The 19,552-nt window shown below is 40.6% G+C and overlaps 1 protein-coding gene across 3 annotated transcripts in view; it reads left to right on the top strand.

Moving 5' to 3' along the window:
- Positions 1 to 19,552, top strand: part of gria3b (glutamate receptor, ionotropic, AMPA 3b) — a 438,221-nt gene that overhangs the window by 343,770 nt on the left and 74,899 nt on the right. For all 3 annotated transcript variants that reach the window (XM_056472279.1, XM_056472278.1, XM_056472280.1), the window contains exons 10-11: positions 1,085 to 1,291; positions 2,995 to 3,368. In XM_056472279.1, the coding sequence (XP_056328254.1) occupies positions 1,085 to 1,291; positions 2,995 to 3,368 (581 nt within the window). The remainder of the gene's footprint in view (positions 1 to 1,084; positions 1,292 to 2,994; positions 3,369 to 19,552) is intronic.

Here is a 19,552-nt window from a genome sequence, read left to right as displayed (position 1 = left end):
GAGCTTAAAAAAGCAACAACTGCAAATTATAACATTTTCATTGGTTTGACAGCATGTGTCACACACACACACACACACACACACACACACACACACACACACACACACACGCGCGCACACACACACACACACACACACACACACACAAAAAAAAACGATCTGCTAATCCTCACAGCAAGCGCACATTTTGATCTGAAAAAAAAAAACATGTTGACTGAATTTAGTGTATTTTATTTGTATTATGTTGTCTTTTCCATCAGTAGCCTACTAAAAAGGACCACTATATTTTTTAATTATTATTCTCATCTGCAATTTATTTTGACCTTGTTTTAACAATAAAGCATTGTGAATTTATTTTTATTAACCTTGAACTTATATTTAGTTAAGGATATTCATTTAGGCAGTTAATTTAGTTATCTAATAACAATTCACAGTTAATTGCAAGCTTTTTAGGCTAATATGCTAAAGACAAAGGAATCATTTAACCAGGGTGTTAAGGGTGTCAAAAAACCAGGGTATCAAAAGACTTCAGATCACCTACAACTGACCAATAGTTACTGCACAACAAGCAAATCAAAGCTGTGTCTATACTTTTTTAAATAGTTTTATTGTTGTCTGTGATATTTGCATATGTTGTGAGGATTTGCAGTTCATTTTTTATTTGTGTTTACATTGTGAGGATTGGCAGCCCATGTGTTGTCAAATCGATGAATATATTTTCTTAATTTGCTGGTGTTTTTTTTTTCTATGCATGTGTTTTCTAAAGTTGCAGAGCGTTAAGCGCTCTCGGCCACTTAGAAGGTTTTGGACAATTAGCACAAATCTGCGCTGCTGTCTGACAATGGCCACATGTGGATCAAAGTCTCACAGTCTCCCATCTGGTGCTTCTGTTGTTCCAATTGAATGTGTTCCAGTTTGGTGGATTATGTTTTGGAGAGAATGGGTATGAATGCACAGTCATGGAATGCTTGTGTGCCTGCATGGTTGTGACTGATAAGTTATCCGTGAGCTCTGGTGCCTGTGACACCAAACAATGAGAGCAAAATTCAAGATTGTAATAAATGAGTATTTGTTTGATTAACAGGAAGCACCATATGTGATGTACAAGAAAAACCACATGCATCTGGAAGGCAATGAAAAGTATGAAGGCTACTGTGTTGATTTAGCTTCTGAGATTGCCAAACATGTTGGGATTAAGTACAGACTGTCCATAGTCATGGATGGAAAATACGGTGCCCGTGACCCTGAAACCAAGACTTGGAATGGGATGGTGGGTGAACTTGTCTATGGGGTAAGTAATAGATATAATGAACTCTCATATTAAAAGACAAAATTGCCTTTTTCAGTTGTCTCTTTAATTATTATCATAAATGCATAAATTATATTGAGAGAGAAATTGCTGTTAAATGGGCTTTTAAGTGGACTGGAAAATGCTCTCTCCCAGCATGCACTGCTTTGATTTATTTCAATGTTGCTGGATCTAAAAAGTACTTTTCATAGTGCACCCAGGAAGCCCACCATTTTGCATTTGTCACAGCACCTCCTGTTATAAATGGAGAAACATCCAGTGAAATCACTTTTCAATTTTAATTCCCCAAGCTGACATTAAAGACAGAAGACTGTACACAAAATACATGAGCATTAGGCTACCTCATCTGTTCAATTTCCTTACTATCAGCCTGAGAGATCAATTGTTTTGATGTGCTAACATTGAAAATTATGCTTAAAATGAAAAAGAAAAAAAACATGGTGGTGGAACGTCTGAGAAGAGAAGGGGCTCTCTTTCAGGTCAAATAGCCTGTTGATCTGTTGACAAATATGAGTATTTGATTTTGGTAGACTTTCAAATATTATTGCAAATAATTTTCTAACGGTCAATATACAGTTGTCAATGCTAAACCTTTTTTTAATAGATCATAGTGTAGCTTAAAAAAGCTTGGACTCTTTCAAAAGAACTTTCCCAACCCCGATTTATAATATAATCATGTAATGATAGTATAATTATTTTAATAACTTGTCATCACAAGCAGGTCAAAAAATTTCATTATTTAGATTTACCAGTGCACATTTGTAAAATACATTGCTATTTCAAAGTTAGGTTAAAGGTCAAATGTTTGAAGTCAGAATTATTAACCGCCCTTTTAATTTTTTCTTTTTTTAAAATGTTTCATAAATGATGTTTAACAGAGCATGGACATTTTAACAGTATGTCTGATAATATTTCTTCTTCTAGAGAAAGTCTTATTTGTTTTATTTCGGCTAGAATAAAAGCAGTTTTTAATTTTTTTTAAAAACCATTTTACGATCAATATTATTAGCCCGTCAGCTATATATTTTTTCAATAGTCTACAGAACAAACCATCATTATACAAATACTTGCCTAATTACCCTAACCTGCCTAGTTAAGTTAATTAACCTCGTTAAGCCTTTAAATGTAACTTAAAAAAAACAAACAGAGGGGCTATATATATATCAGCCCTCCCTTGTATATTTTTTCCCCAATTTCTGTTTACCGGAAAGATGATTTAGATGAAGTACATAATACTTTAATAAAAAAAATTTCAAGGAACTGGTATTACTTTTAAAGTGCAATTTAAAGGCTTAATTAGATTATTTGGGCAAGTTAAGGTAATTAAGCAAGCCATTGTATAACGGTGCTTTGTTCTGTAGACAACAGAGAAAAAATCCTAAGCGGGCTAATAATATTGACCTTAAAATGGTTTAAAAAATAACCGTTTTTATTCTAGCCGAAAAATAACAAATAAGACTTTCCCCAGAAGTAAAAAAAATAATAATGTAGGAAATACTGTGAAAAATCCCTTGCTCTGTTAAACATAAATTGGGAAATATTTGAAAAAAAAAATTATAATAATTTATAATAATAATTTTGACTTCAACTGTATGTATGTTTGCATGTGTATCAGGAAAATAATTGTATTATGTTGCGTGTTCATGTTCTGCACTAACATGTTATATTCATGTCCCCAATTCCAGAGAGCCGATATAGCTGTTGCACCATTAACAATCACTCTTGTGCGAGAAGAAGTAATTGACTTTTCTAAGCCCTTTATGAGTTTGGGCATCTCCATTATGATCAAGAAGCCTCAGAAGTCCAAACCTGGTGTATTCTCTTTCCTGGACCCTCTGGCATATGAGATTTGGATGTGTATTGTTTTTGCCTACATCGGCGTCAGTGTGGTGCTTTTCCTAGTGAGCCGCTTCAGCCCCTATGAGTGGCAACTGGATGAGACTGATGAAGTCAAAGACCCCCAGACCCCTCCAGACCCGCCTAATGACTTTGGGATTTTTAACAGCCTATGGTTCTCTCTTGGGGCCTTCATGCAGCAGGGCTGTGATATCTCACCAAGGTTGGTGCCTTATTTCTTTGTCACTTTAATACTTCAGGCCTTAGTACTCAGCTTTGATTTGTTGCTTAGATGTAGCCTTAATCAGATTTAAGTGTGAAAATGTTTCATTGTGAGTCATTGTTTCAACATTAAAGGGTCACGAAACACCAAAACACATTTTTTGAGCTGTTGACAGTCATATACGTGTCCCACACTGCTAAAAACACGATTAGGAAACATATATTTCACTAAAAAGTGAAAAGATCTTAACGTTTATTCCAGCATGTAGACTGGACAACTGTACCTGGGAGTACCTAATGATGTCTCTGAGTGTGCTGCATTCATTCATGAGTAAGACTTGGTTCAAACCAATCAGCGTGCTCTATTGTGTATGCGGTGCAACTTCATTAATATGCATGATAGCTTCGAAGACTGTTTATACCTGTTACAGTGTTCAGACGGCAGAGAAACGCCACAGTGTTGCCAAAACAAGCGAGCAGTGTTGCTTTTATAATTTGCTGCAGTGAAGGTTTTGTTTTCATTTTCCCTCTATGAGAGCGCAGTTGGACTCACCTGTGGATCACAGTGCTCGCGACGTGTGACAGAAATACGTGTCTTAAGGTACATTTTTTACCCCGGCTTTTCTCATCTGGAAATGGTGAAATCCAGATTTGCTGCTCGTCTCCTTTTAACATAGACGCGGCTCCAGTTGGTGTTGATTGTCCTGTCTCTACAGATTTGGTAAGCGATCAGTGGTCTTTGTTTGTTTATTCAGAGGCAAAGTTAGTTTGTATCGTCAGCAGTACTCTTTCAGTGTTCAAAGACGTACCTTAGTCAAATGATTTCTAAGTTAATAAAGTTTACCGTTCTGAAGCTACCTACCGAGTGCATCTAAGTTATCGAGAAATGCGGAGGGTTTTTTCTCTCATTCACCGTGCGGTAACAAACATTGCATGAAAAATACACGCTTGGAGCAGTTCCTTGAATCAAATATCTCGTTTGTCATGAATTAAATGAATGAAAGAGCCAAACTGCAGTTAAAGTCCACCATTTAATAATTTGTCAAATAATTCGATTACTGATGTGCATGTAAACACAGTCACTGTCTTTCTTCCCTGCATCTGTGTGTTTGTTTTGCCTCTGTGAAAATCAGCGCGTGCCCAAACCGACACATCCATTTTTATGCACATTTTTACAGACCTTCCCTCTTCCCCTCATCCGACACTCCCCCTAAACAGAGCTGGACACGCCCACTTTCCTGACTTTTTCCAAAGTAAAGGTGTGAAAAAACCCTGCTGAAACAGGGGGGCTTCATGGCCCTTTAATTTTCATTATACAATCTGATGTTGAGGATGCAGGGAAATGTGTTGCAACTCTGTCAAAGAGTAATGTGATCAAATGTTTTTGAGCCATTTCTTTTCTATTAACTAGATTGAATATTAATTTTTTTGTGAAATGAACTCATTTCATGTAATTATTTTATTTCGGTAAACGTCTAACTATAGTGTGATTTACTTGTATAAAGATGTCAAAATAAGTCAGTCATTTAGATGTGTAGTGGCTTTCTTCCAATTTCAAAACACTGGAAATATCAGTGAAGATTTTTTTTTTTTTTTTAAACAAAAATAATATGTTACTGGGTAGGTTTTTCTAAAGGTTGTTGCTGATAGATACATAGCATTACAGCTCCAATTGTGAACTTCTCTATTTTTAAATTCATGAATTTTTTTCTCATTTATTGTTGAGAAGTCTGCAGCACAGTAGGCATCTTTGTTGGAGCAGTATTGTTTTTCCATTTAACAGTTGGAAGTTGATTAATAATGACTTCATAGTGCAGCTAACTGTTATACATCATTTTGGAGAGTCTCTTAAATTCTGCACTGCTGCTGTAATTTATGCATTCAATACAAACACATTTACTTGATCAGTCAACTGGTTGATTAATTGATTCTCATATTTTCTGTTTTTAAATCAATTTTGGTTTGAGGAAATGGCTTTATACCTCATCTAAGGAGCCCGGTTTTTCTAAGCCAGTGACAAAGTGATTGTTAAAAATGCAACCATGCAAAGCCATGTTGTGGAAACATTATAAATAAAATGCTGGCTATGTGTCATTAACTATTGTTAATGTAAATTAAAATTTTAGTTTATGTACAATGTACTTAATGTCTTTTTTGTTTTGACAACCACTTTTGTTGTTATGAAATATGTTTAAAGACTAGACAGGTGCTTAAAACCAGGAAAGGTATTATGTGTCATGATTACCAGCGATCTAACCACCAGAGGTCGCTGGTAAACACTCACATTCACATGGACTACATCTTATGAACTACAAATTCAGTCATGCCACACACACACCTGCTCCAAGTCTCCACTGATTGGACTCCCACAGCTGATGCTGCTTCTGGTCTAATCACACACACTACTTTAGCAGCACACACACTCACTTCCTGGCCGAGTCTTGTTTACCTGTAAAGTGACAATTCAACGCGTTTTCTTTAGTCTTGTTTCGCCGTGTTTTGACCCTTGCCAAGTTTGTCTGTTTGTCCATGTTCACTGCCTGCCTTCCGACCTCTCGCCTGTTATAGTGACTACGATTCTGAATTTGCCTTTATTCATCTGTTTGCACCTGTGTTGACCTTGATTGCCTGACTAACGAATAAACCTGCACTTGGATCCTAACGTTGTCTCTGTCACCCACGTGTTACAGAAGACTCGGCCTAACATGGATTCAGCAGGACGTCTAGTCAGATTAAGGCAAGGTACGAATTCCCTCGAGGACCATATTAATTCTTTTCTGGAGATAGCCAATGACACCAACCTCCTGGACTGTATACTCATAGATTTCTTTTATCGTGGACTAAATGAACCACTAAAATCCACCCTCATCCGTTATGGTCCTCGGGGATCTTTCCAACAAGCCCTGGATGTGGCTTTACAAGCCATTGGTTCCCCCTTCACTGTAGGCGAGGTGGAAGAGACCCCTAAATCTTTTTTTGGGGGGGGGCAATAGAGAGCAAGACCCGCTGGCGACGGGCCGTGCTGCCCAACACATTAGTACCAATATGCTTGCATCACTCATACTCATGTCTCCAGCTCACAAGATGGCTGCCTCCAGTCCTCCAGCTCACAAGATGGCCGCTTTCAGTTCTCCAGCTCACAATATGGTAAGCGCCAGTCTGTCACTTGCTCAGAAGATGGTTTCTTGTTCCAAGTCTGTTCCTGCCATAGTTCCTGTTCCAGTTCCTGAAACACCATCACCTGAGCCACCAGAATGGCCACCGCCACCTGAGTTGCCAGAGCTGCTGCCACCACCAGAGCTGTTACTGCCAGAGCTGCCACCACCACCTCCAGAGCTGCCAGATCCTCCAGAGCTGCCAGATCCTCAGTCACCGCCAGAGCCACTGCAGCCGCCAGTACTGCCAGAACCGCTGCCATTGATGCCAGAGCTGCCAGAGACACTGCCGACAGTACTGCCAGAGCTGCCGCCAGAGCCACTGCCGCCAGTACTGCCAAAGCCACTGCCGTCAGTGCTGACAGAGCTGCTGCCGCTGCTGCCTGAGCTTCCTGAATGGCCGCCGCCGCCTCCTGAGCTTCCTGAATGGCCGCAGCCGCCTCCTGAGCTTCCTGAATGGCCGCAGCCGCCTCCTGAGCTTCCTGAATGGCTACCGCCGCCTCCTGAGCTTTCCGAATGGCCACCGCCGCCTCCTGAGCTTCCTGAATGGCCGCCGCTGCCTCCTGAGCTTCCTGAATGGCCGCCGCCGCCTCCTGAGCTTCCTGAATGGCCGCCGCCTGAGCTTCCTGAATGGCCGCCGCCGCCTGAGCTTCCTGAATGGCCGACGCCTGAGCTTCCTGAATAGCCGCCTCCTGAGCTTCCTGAATGGCCGCCTGAGTTTCCTGAATGGCCGCCACTGCCGCCTGAGCTTTCTGAATGGCCGCCGCCTGAGCTTCCTGAATGGCTGCCTGAGTTTCCTGAATGGCCGCCACCGCCGCCTGAGCTTTCTGAATGGCCGCCTGAGCTTCCTGAATGGCCGCCACCGCCGCCGCCTGAGCTTCCTGAATGGCCGCCACCGCTGCCGCCTGAGCTTCCTGAATGGCCGCCGCCGCCGCCGCCTGAGCTTCCTGAATGGCCGCCGCCGCCGCCTGAGCTTCCTGAATGGCTGCCGCTGCATGAGCTTCCCGAATGGTGGGCGCCAGATCCCCTTGAGTCCCACGAATGGCCAGAGCAGTCACCTGAGTGCCATGAAAGGCCCGAACCGCTACCTGAGTCCCACGAAAGGTCAGAGCCGCAGTCTGAGTTCCACGAATGGCTGCCAAGGCCGCAGGACTTCACAGAGCTGCCAAAGCTGTGTGATCCATCAGGTCACAGCAAAACACCTGCTCCAAGTCTCCACTGATTGGACTCCCACAGCTGATGCTGCTTCTGGACTAATCACACACACTACTTTAGCAGCACACACACTCACTTCCTGGCCGAGTCTTGTTTACCTGTAAAGTGACAATTCAACGCGTTTTCTTTAGTCTTGTTTCTCCGTGTTTTGACCCTTGCCAAGTTTGTCTGTTTGTTCATGTTCACTGCCTTCCGACCTCTCGCCTGTTATAGTGACTACGATTCTGGATTTGCCTTTATTCATCTGTTTGCACCTGTGTTGACCCTTGATTGCCTGACTAACGAATAAACCTGCACTTGGATCCTAACGTTGTCTCTGTCACCCACGTGTTACATTATGGTATGGTTTGTTTTAAGGTTTGGTTAAAAGGTACATTCCTGCTAATGGGTGGGGGGTGGGGAAAACCACACAGCTATACAAAGTCCAGATAGCCTTTAACACCCTGTCTGTATAAACACACACACACACACAGCACCAAGCAAGCCAAGCAAGTGACACACACAGACAGCAACAGTCAGTCCCCCTTTTTTCTATTTTCTATTTTTTTCTATCCCCCTTAAATTCTATTTAGGTTAACTTGTAGCATTACATTGCATTACAGTCAAAATCTATGAATTAAGGCATTATCTCTTTATGGGTCTTGGATCTGATCAAGTGGAACTCCACAATCTAGAGGCCTCAGGATGGACATCCTGAGGTGAAAACAGTAAGCAAAGAACTAGAAGCTAAAGTTTGTTGATGAACTCTGATGTTGGCCTGAGAAAGCGAACGTGACTTGAATTGGGGATGGCAGTTGGCTGTGAGCACATTGGTTGTTAAGTGGTTGCTAGCCAGTTGGTAACATAAACTGGGTTGTTAAATGGCAAGCCTCATTTACATGTTTGATCAAATCCTAATAATTAGCATATCTAGCGTCTGTTATTGCACTTAGCTAAATGTTATTAGTATTTAGCTAATTGTTTTTAGCATTTGACTAATCACTGTTAGAATGTGTAGTACACAGGAAGTCCCATTTTGCTAGAATGAGTAAAGTGAGCCAATACAAAGGTTCCTACAATATTCTGATATAGAGATATTGCTGTTGTTAAATTGTTGCTAGGTTAGGTGTGTTTTGTTGCTATGGACATGATTGACATGTTAGAGTAATGATACATCATGTTTCTTGTCAAAATAAATTAAATAAATCAACTCTGATGTCTCTACGACACTACTGCATAAAGATATCAATCTGGGGCTTTTATATTGGCAGTCTATGGGCGTGGCATGTCAGAATCAGAATGAAACTGATTGGTTGCATGAGTCAAATGAGCAGATCCCCCAAGTCTCTATGGTTTTTTGAATGTGAGTTTCTTCACCATTGTCAGTCAGTGGGCAAGTTTGGTGTGCTCTTGCACTCCAGGGGTATAACTTATACTTCAGTTTAAAATGTAGTTTTACACAGCTTGACAGCCTCTTCAGTTGTGGAAGATCATGTGTTTATAAGAATTTCTTATTCTGAGTTATGATGCGTCAAGGTTTGGTCCCATGTTAAGCCATTGGGATCTTTCCATCTTTTCCGAGTCATTTTTTTAAAAACCAAAAGTTAGACCAGTTGGAAAGGATACAGCAACAAACTGTAATGCAGAGCATTGCTTTTGGCCAAATTTGGGGCTTGTAGCGTTAAAGCACAAGGAGGACAGAAGCTTGATTAATTAATTAATTAATTCATTTTCTTTTTGGTTTTCTTTTTGGCTTAGTCCGTTTATTAATCAGCAGTTGCCACAGCAAAATGAACTGCCAACTTATCCAGAGTATGTTATTACACTGTGGATGCCCTTCCAGCCACAGCCCAGCACTGGGGAAACACCCAATACACTCTTGCATTCACACACATACTCTACGGCCAATTTAGCTTATTGCCGCATGTCTTAGGACTGTGGGGGAAACCGGAGCACCTGGAGGAAACCCACGCAAACACAAGGAGAACATGCAAACTGCTCACAGAAATGCCAACTGACCCAGCTGGGGCTTGAACCAGCAACTGCATAGCATTGAAATTTAATCTCATGCCTTCTAATAATGTCTCCCAGGGGCAGCATGTATATTGTGAATACAAATGAGCCTAAAACTGATCCTTGAAGCACTCCATATTTCAGTGGCCTGAGATTTGAAAGTTGACCATTTATGTTTGTAAACTGGTAATGGTCAGTTAAGTATGACTTAAACCAGGGGTGTCAAATTCAGTTCCTGGTGGACCACAGCCCTGCATAGTTTAGTTTAGTCCATTCCTGCTTCAACACACTTACCTTTACCTGTGAACTAAACTGTGCAGAGCTTCAACCCTCCAGGAACTGGATTTGAAACCTGTGACCTAAACCATTGTAAAGCCTGTCCCTAGATAACAGTAAAAATAAAATGATCTATGAGGATATCATGAACTTTAGTGTCTCATGAAGAACTGAGGTCAAGTAAAACTAATAGTGAGATGCAGCTTCATTTAGCAGCTAAGAGTAAATCATTGGTTATTTTCACTAGAGACCTCAAAGTTAGGAGTTGCTGTTTTGAGAGCGCAAGTATGATTATTATCCCATGGTGTGGTTTTATTCACTTTAGCCTTTTTTAACTTGAGGGGAGGAGCAGTATTTATGTGCTAGTGAAGATAGCACCTAAGCATGGCAAAGCCAGAGGGAATGAGGAGCCAACAGAGTTTTAGTATGATGCCAAGGAACCAAAGAGAAATCGAGATATCTTACTTAGAGATAATAACAGGTGGATACCCAGGTGACTGATGTAAAGTCACAGGGAAAGCTCAAGATAGCCAGAGCGGTGAAGGGAATAATCTTCGACAAAGGCTTGGGAATCAATGGTGAAGGTAGAATGAAGACTGACCAACATGGGGCTAGAGGGACTGAAAACTGTTGAGACATTGGTCCCAAGAATAGCTAAGGGAATAAGGAGTCAAGGCAGAGCTGACAGATTAATGTGTTGTGGTTCAGCAACCGACTGAGAGGTTCAAAATGAGCAATAGGGTAAAACTATGGCTCAGTGGTTAGTACTGTTGCAGTACTGTTGCAGTACTCACTCGGCATTGGACCACGGGCCAGATGGCCATTCAAAACAGGCACTGACCTGCAGAGTCTCATCCAGGTCAGCATCTACTTTTGCTGCAACAGCAATGATTTGTCTCGATAGGCTTTTAACCAAGGCTGAACATGGACTCGGGCATCCCGCATGCCACTTTTAACACACAGAGACAGGAATAATTACCAGCCCACCCAAATAAAGACACTGCACAGCAATAAATGTCTGAAACCCCATATGAGCTTTATTGTTTCTGAAAATTGTAATTATTTCTTCTTATGTACCCCTTCCTTGGGTGGCTTTCTTTGCCCGTCACTGCCTTCTCCTCCTCCTTCAAGGCCATCTCAAAGAGTCTGCCTTGACTTGAAAATATTCAGCTTCTTGAAGGGACTGGTTTTGGAGGTAAAAAAATAGGTGACCTGCCTCCCACCAGGGTGACCAGCCCGCAGGTACAAGAACCTCTGGAACCAGCTGTATTCTACCTTGTTGAGAGACAACTGGGCAGCAGCGAACGCTCTGTTTGTCTTAAGCCTGTTTCACACCGCAAGCGTCAGCAGTGCTAGAGCAGAGCATGTTTTTTCGGCGTCCATGTTAACAGATTAGAGCTTTCATACTGCATGCAGCAGCAGCGCATCAGTGCGAGGCGTGAGCGTCGCTGAAGGAATTAGCTGGGATGAGGTCGGCCAGACATACATCCCTTTCGTTTCACCCTGCCAGATTTTACTAGCCCACCCCCTGGCAAAGGCGGCGGACCAAGAGCGAGCAGGGATAAAACCCAGGGGCGGCAGGTGTGGCGGGTGAGGTTGAGATAGATGGGCGATCTGGGTTCTCTCAAAGCATGAGGCAGGGGGTTTGTGCAGAGGGTTTCCCCCTTGAAAGAACCAAGCTCGCCCCATAAAAGCCACCATGTTAGCAGGGAACTGGGGTGAGGGCCTCCCCTGGGTCTTCAGTCAGTCACTCTTTCTGCGCTTCGTTATGGCTGCCAAGGGCTCATGGGGGTGTTTTTTGTAGTTGCCGTTGGTGCCCCAAAGGGCTTGCCACTTGCAGCATTCAAGTTTGGGGTTTGCTCTGATCGCTCCTAGTTCTACCACCTTGTCGCGTTCAAGTTCCGAGCTGGCTCTGGTGTACCAACCGCTCGTAGTGTTACCACTCAAGCATTCAATTTTAGGGTTAGCTCTGGGACAATCTCCTCACATTTGAGGCATTGCGCATTTCGAGAGCAATGTGCTTCCCCCTGACCTCTCTTGAGAGAGAGTCCGCCGACTTTGACAGTTGAGATTAGGTGACCAAAACCACCTTTTATGCTCTGTTTCCATATCCCAGATGGCACGTCAAAGAAATTCAAGGTCAAAGTGTATACCTCCAGGCGCAGAGAGATCCAAGCCAGGAATGGGGGCCTGAACTGCCATTGCAAGTGTGAGTTTGATGCTCAAAAAAAGACCCACCATCCCTGGACTTGTGCATTCCAGAGAGGCCCACCATGCCCTAAGTAAGAGTTGGACACTCAAAAAGACCCACCCTCCCCTGGCTGGAAGATATGCAGTATAGGTGAATTGAATGTGTGTGTGTGTGTGTGTGTGTGTGTGTGTGTGTGTGTGTGTGTGTGTGTGTGTGTGTGTGTGTGTGTGTGTGTGCACTTGCGCACCTATCTAAGAGGGGACCATGTCGTAGTTACACACCCACCAAGAGGGGACCTGGAGCCAAGAGGGGACCTTATTTCAGGTCCCCTCTTGGTCATGCCTTAAAACATGCTAAAATCAAGTGAAAAGACCTTTGGTAATGTTTTTTTAATTTTGACCATGAGGGGACCTAAGTGTGTGTGTGTGTGTGTGTGTAAAGTCATTCTCAGCAGCGTCTCTGTAGGCTGGGGGAGGTACTGCGGGCCGTTTCACACACGTCATTCACACACACTTCTCTATTGTCTGTGAATGGCTGATGGCCCTGAGAGACTCTGGGGGAGATTTAACACTTCTATACTTTTAGTCTAGAGTCTTTTAAACTTCTAAACTCCTCTAAAGTCTTAAAATATAACTTTACTCATTTAGGACATCTAAGATTAAAGTGAAGCAAAATAATATCTGAGTTATTTCCATTATAATTTCACTCTAGTGCTAAATACTGTAGGACAAGTACTATATACATTTAAAAAGCTTAATAAAGCAGCAGCTTTTATTGTTTTATTAAATAAAATATGTGGTTTACAGAAATTGGACCTTGTGTGAAGAAATGTGAGCTTAGAGTAGACAAAGAAAAGTGAATTAGTTAGTATGAGCCCTGGTCCCCTGTTGGATATGAGCAATGCCTGTTTTATTTCCAATTTGCCAAGAACTGCAAAGATTCTGATGCTCAAGAATCAATCATTTTATTTCTATTGAAAGTTTTTTTTTCAATTGGTTTTAAAGGTTTTGTTGTGGAGTGAGGAATTTAATTGTTTATTGTAATTTTAGTGGTTACATTAATTGTATTTAGTCATATTTATTATTTTGGTGTAAAATAATGAAAAATTTAGTTATTTACAATTGATCAGTCTTTTTTGACTGCGTTGTGTAGTGTATGTAGGTATGGATGAATATATAAATGACTTGCTTAACTTTCAAAATAAAATTACTTGATTATTTTAACTGTTTACTGTTAGTTTTAATACATTTTTTTTTATAAGTTTGTATAATTATATACAATTAAAAGTAATTTTACAATGTATTTTTGATGTCAATAACTGGTCTATAATAAAATAATTATCAACACTGTTGTTTCAGAGATATTCAACAAGTGAAATATTAGTAAATATAAAGTCATCTGAACATGTGTTGCTCCATACTATCTAAGCTAGGCTGGTTAAGAACGATGTTTCATTTATTCGTCATTTCTCAGCATCACAAACACAACATAAAGATTTTGGAGCTCAAAACTCAATATTTGTTTTACTGCTGAATACTGTTTTTTTTTTTCAAGGGTTTCAAAGGTTTTGTTGTGAAATGAGGAACTAAATTACCCAGTTGTGTGTAGTGTCAGAATAATTGCATTTTTTAACATTTATTCAAGGAATAGGAATGAAATCTGATTTATTTACAATTTATCTATCACTGTAAAATGCTATATATATATATATATATATATATATATATATATATATATATATATATATATATATATATATATATATATATATATGTGTGTGTGTGTGTCTGTGTGTGTGTGTGTGTGTGTGTGTGTGTGTGTGAGAGAGAGAGAGAGAGAGAGAGAGCGAGTGAGCGAGAGAGGGAGAATGAAAGTGTCTACAAAAACATCTTGTGGTAGTGGACTTGAAATAAAAATCTTTGTGATTGTAACATTCAAAATGCAATATTCTCTAAAAAAAATCACACAATAACTTGTATTTTCAAGTAAAATTAAATATTATACTAGGCCTATGTCAGCATCTATTAAGTCCAAAAAGCACTAAATAATTACTAAGTCTAATAGACTAGTAAAAATCAATGCATTATTATAGAATCTTCTTATTTACTGATTAAAACGACAACATGTCGATAAGGGCTTTTGTAAATTAATTGTATAGGTGCATTTACCTGCTTATTGGTCTTGTTTATTAGTCTGTTTGTTCACAAACCAAAAACTTTTCAATAAAAAATGATGTCAGGGGTTCAGCACTTGCCATCGAAGGAGATGGTGCCAAGGACGTTCTACTGTAGTGCTCTCTTGTGCAGCGCATGAGAAAAGGTTTTGCGAGAGAGCAAAGCCATTATCAAAACAAACCAAATACAAGATCATATTGTTTTAAATATTCCAGTATTGATAATGTTAGATTTTTCTTTATTTGGCTTAACTGTCCTTGGGTGGCTCGCTAATGTATTAAATGACTCTAATACATAAAATAAGTAAGCTGACCAAAGTTCTTACGGGGAGAAGACTTTATTGAAAACAATAAATAGTGCAGTTCCTCAGCAGAGATGTTAACTCGTCGGTCTTCAAGTAACTTAACCCAAAGTACTGTCTTTGAGACAGTACTTTATACTAGTAACAAACAAACCATTCTATGTTTACTAATCTCAGCAGGACCCTCTTATCAGATGTTTCAGTTGTTGTTTTGATTATACCCATAGAGATTGTGAATAGGTCACACCTATCATAAAAGGATCATTTGTCATTTAGTTCAAACCTATCAGTTCATAGGGGTTGAGGCACAGGTCACCCCATCATAGAGAATTGATCACATCAGGGTTTATTCAATGTGAATGCAAGTGAACATAAATGCACACAAGATTTCAATCCCTCCTCTGATCATATTTGATCATAAAACAAATAATCATGTATACATCAATCTACATACAGGCTATATAACTTAAAGTAACAGAGTAAAAGGTCATGTTGAAGCTTGCATTTCCTTGAATGCCTGAGACCATTTCTATTTGTAGTTGTGATGTTGTGGTAGTAAAAAAATTAAAGAAATTGTGAAACTGTCCCCATTTAATATTGACAGGACACCACAGTGTTTTTCAGTGGTGGTTTAAGTCTTCATTCTCAGGCGAGAAGCTAGAGCCTAAAAACTCTAGTCACACCATATCTGGACTCTGAAAAACACTACTGTCACATTAATTCATTTATGTGTTTGCTCCAGTTTAGCTAACCATTCAACAATCTGGTTGAATGTTGTTCCAATGCTGTCCCAGTCATCATACCTGATTTTAATATCTTTAGAAATCTCAGGTTTTAGTCCATTGACATGTTGTTTTCAAGGGCATTCCAGTGTCTTTGTCAAGATCTTCACTTGTATTCAGACCAGAATGTTCCATCCATGTTTGTCTGAAGCATTCTTCAAACTCCGCAACACTTTTTCCAGTTTTCTGCATGAATCGGGCAATTGTTGCCCAACTGAACTGATATTAAGAATCATCATACTGTCTAGTGGATGCAAATTGTAGATTTTCTACAGTCGTTGAAGAAACTGCCAAACCTTCCATGGTTGTTTGTATACGTCTGACCATTTGTCAACTTGCTCTGGAGTAGCTGGATGGTATGTCCTGTATGAAACATATTTCTTTACCACTTTCATCGTTGTGCAAGTTCGTCTCTCTCCATTCACTTCATGGTCCTCCTCATTGTCAATTTCAACATTAATCCTCTGTGTTTGACAATTACATGAGATAATCTAATCTTTGAATTCATTGAGTCATGAACACATGTGTTAATGGAAATATCAGCCTCACTGTCAACAAAGCTGCTTGAAGATCTTGATTCCAGCTGTTCGGAGATCAATGACAATAGCTTGTCATTTTTATTTACCTTTTATTTGTCTTTCTTTATTCTTCTTTAAATTTTGTAATTGTTCAGCTAGTGCTCAAGCTTTAGCTTTCTCTGCTTTGTTTTCACATTCCAATCTGTCAGTCTCACACTTACGCCCATACTTAAGTATCTGCTTGATCAAAATCATTGATGGTCCGTCCGTCTTGGTGGTTGTGCATAAGTGCTGTGTCTTTTCATATGCCCTTGTCTCTGAGTGCTTGATGCTCTACTTCTTGTACATGTCATTACAAAACTTCCTTAGTCCGTCTTTTGTCTAAATATTCATTCAGATTTTCCAACATCTGGTCAATGGTACCACATGAAGGTTCTGTTCCATGCTTTTCTGATGTTGATCTCTAGTGCAGCTCTATTAGCATATTGTCTTGCACACTCAGCCATAGGAAGTACAGGACAGTGCCCGCAGAGCTGTGAAAACAGAACAAAAGATGTCAGACCTATCAAAGGTTCATGTTTAAATTTAAATTCATAGCAGTCTGTTATACTGACGACCATTTTAAATACACAGACAAATCCAGCTGTTGTTTCAAATCTAAAATTGTGGCTACTAAATTACACATCAATACAAAATTGTCTGAAAGCTTCTGACTAATAACAATTCCTTATGAGCATTATCCGAGAAGGCTAAGTAAGTTTCTTTTGGATTTGTCCCCCAGAAAATCACAATCACAGCTGGTAATTTACCAAGCTCTGCTTCTGCATTATCTTAGTGATTGGACCAAAATGACTTTTGACAGTTCCTACAAAATCCAAAAAACAAACAAAGCCTAAACTCTCCCTAACATTTTTGACTTAGATCAAAAGGCTAAGTTACTTTTAAAATTAAAACAGTGACTAGTGAATTAGCAGCCAGTCAATAATTCCTAATTCTTGCAGCAACATCAGTCCCAAACTATTTTATGGCTACTACAGTCCCCTGGGAAAATGGACCAGATTATTTTCAACAATTTCTACAATCGCCAAGAGAAATGACGTAAGCCATTGCTCCTACAATCTCTAGAAGAAAGGACCAAATTGTTTCTTAAATAATTCCTACAAGTACCCTGAGAAAGGACTAAGCCTGACATTTTAATAAATGGACTAAACTGTTTTTTTTTTACAATTTCTGCAAATATCAAAGAGTCAGCTTTCACTGTATTTTGTTTAATACTGCACTACATATACCAGTTGATCTGCATATTTAATGTTTACATATAAAATATTTTCTTTTAAGGCTTCTTTAAGAGAGCTGATAAGTTTCACTCACCAAACTAGGATCTTTGAGATGAGATCCAGTTGATCAAAATAAACTGTTTCCACAGATGCAATATGTAGATCCAGGACTCTTTTACAAAAAAAATCTCTTTATCTTCAGCTTAAACTGTAGATTCTCCCAGATTCTTCAGTTCACTTGTTTCAGTCAGTGAGTTTTCCTTTTTTCAGTCTCTCCTGGCTGGCTTGCCAAATTGTTCGATTTTGCTGTATTTGGCTTAACCGTGCTTAGGTGGCTCGTATTAGATGATTCTAATACAGAAATTAAGTAAGCTGACCAAAGTTCTTATGGGGAGAAGACTTTATTGAAGACAATGAATAGTGCAGTTCATCAGCAGTGATGTTAACTCGTCGGTCTTCAAGTAACTTAATACTAGCAACAAACAAACCATTCTGTTTACTCAAGCTCAGCAGGACCCTCTAATCAGATGTTTCAGCTGTTGTTTTGCTTATACCCATTGAGATTGTGAATGGGTCAGACCTATCACGATCAAGATGGCGCCGGGGATGGCCGCTTTGGTATGGAGCTCTTCAGTGTTTGCACTGTTTTTGTTAGTCTGTCCTGTTTTATGTTTATCAAACACGATCAGTTACACCAGGGACGCACACCAACTAATCAAGAACTGGATTTAGATTTTTGTGGCGTTTTGCGGAACATTGTACTCGGCGGAGCAGCCGCATTGTGGAAACGCTACACGACGCGCAAGCGTGGGAAGCTAGCCGGCGCGCTCGTCAGGCTAAGAAAGCGCGGCTTCAGAACGGCGCTGCCCAGCATCCACCTGGCGAATCTCCGCTCTCTTCCTAACAAAATGCACGAACTACTTCTGTTCACATGCAAAAACAAGAACTTCAACAACTCTGCTGTCCTGTGTTTCACGGAAACCTGGCTAAACGAAGCCATTCCGGACAGCGCATTAAACCTACCGGACTTTCAGCTGTACAGAGCAGATCGCGATACGGAGTCAACAGGCAAAACGCGCGGTGGTGGGACATGCTTTTACATCAACAGAAGGTGGTGTACGGATGTAACTGTGTTAAAAAAGATGTGCTGTCCTGATGTGGAAGTGCTTTTCATTAACTGTAAGCCGTTTTATCACCAAGAGAGTTTTCCTCGTTCATTCTCGTCTGTGTTTACATTCCACTGCAAGCACACGTGAGTACTGCACTGCAACAGCTGGCTGATCTGATCACAGAGACAGAAAAACAACACCCGGACTCTGTTTTTATCATACTTGGGGACTTTAATCAGGCAAAACTCACACATGAGCTGCCTAAATTCAAACAGCACATTACATGCCCCACTAGAGGCAATAACATTTTGGACCATTGCTACACCACAATAAAGGATGCATATCGCTCCGTCGTCAGAGCAGCTCTAGGACTCTCCGATCACTGCCTGGTTCATCTTATACCAACTTACAGGCAAAAACTTAAAACTACTATGCCAGTATTAAGGACTGTCAAAAGATGGACCAACGACACAGAGCAGGTCTTACAAGCCTGTTTTGAATGCACTGACTGGAATGTTTTTGAAGCTGCAGCCACAGATCTGGACGAGCTCACAGAGACTGTAACATCATACATCAGATTCTGTGAAGAGTTATGCATCCCTACCAGGACCTACTTGTCATTTAACAATGATAAACCATGGTTCACACCAAAACTCAGACAGCTTCGTCAAGCCAAAGAGGATGCTTGCAGGTGTGGTGACAGGATCTTGTACAATCAGGCCAGGAACACATTGACAAAGGAGATTGGTGTGGCTAAGAAGAACTATGCCAAAAAGCTGCAAAACCAGTTTTCAGCTAATGACCCTGCATCAGTGTGGAGAGGCTTAAAAGATTTCACTAATTACAAGACACCATCCCCCAGTATCGACAGCAATAAACATATTGCAAACGAGCTGAATATGTTCTACTGTAGATTTGACACCTCTGACCAGACACCTCACACCCGCCTGGACCATCTCCCTACACAGCCATCAACACCACATCAACACAGCCTGGACCATCTCCCTACACGGCCATCAATACCACATCAACACAGCCCGGACCATCTCCCTACACAGCCATCAACACCTCCAGCCATCTTCCTCTCCCCCCTGCACTTCAGATCAGTGAGGATAATGTGCGTCAGATCTTCAGTAAACAGAAGAGAAGGAAAGCACCAGGGCCAGATGGTGTCTCACCAGCCTGTCTGAGAACC

This window comes from Danio aesculapii, chromosome 14 (assembly GCF_903798145.1).
Source record: "Danio aesculapii chromosome 14, fDanAes4.1, whole genome shotgun sequence".
NCBI lineage: Eukaryota > Metazoa > Chordata > Actinopteri > Cypriniformes > Danionidae > Danio > Danio aesculapii.
The sequence above is the reverse complement of the archived record's forward strand: the minus strand, read 5'-3'. Positions and strand labels throughout refer to the sequence as shown.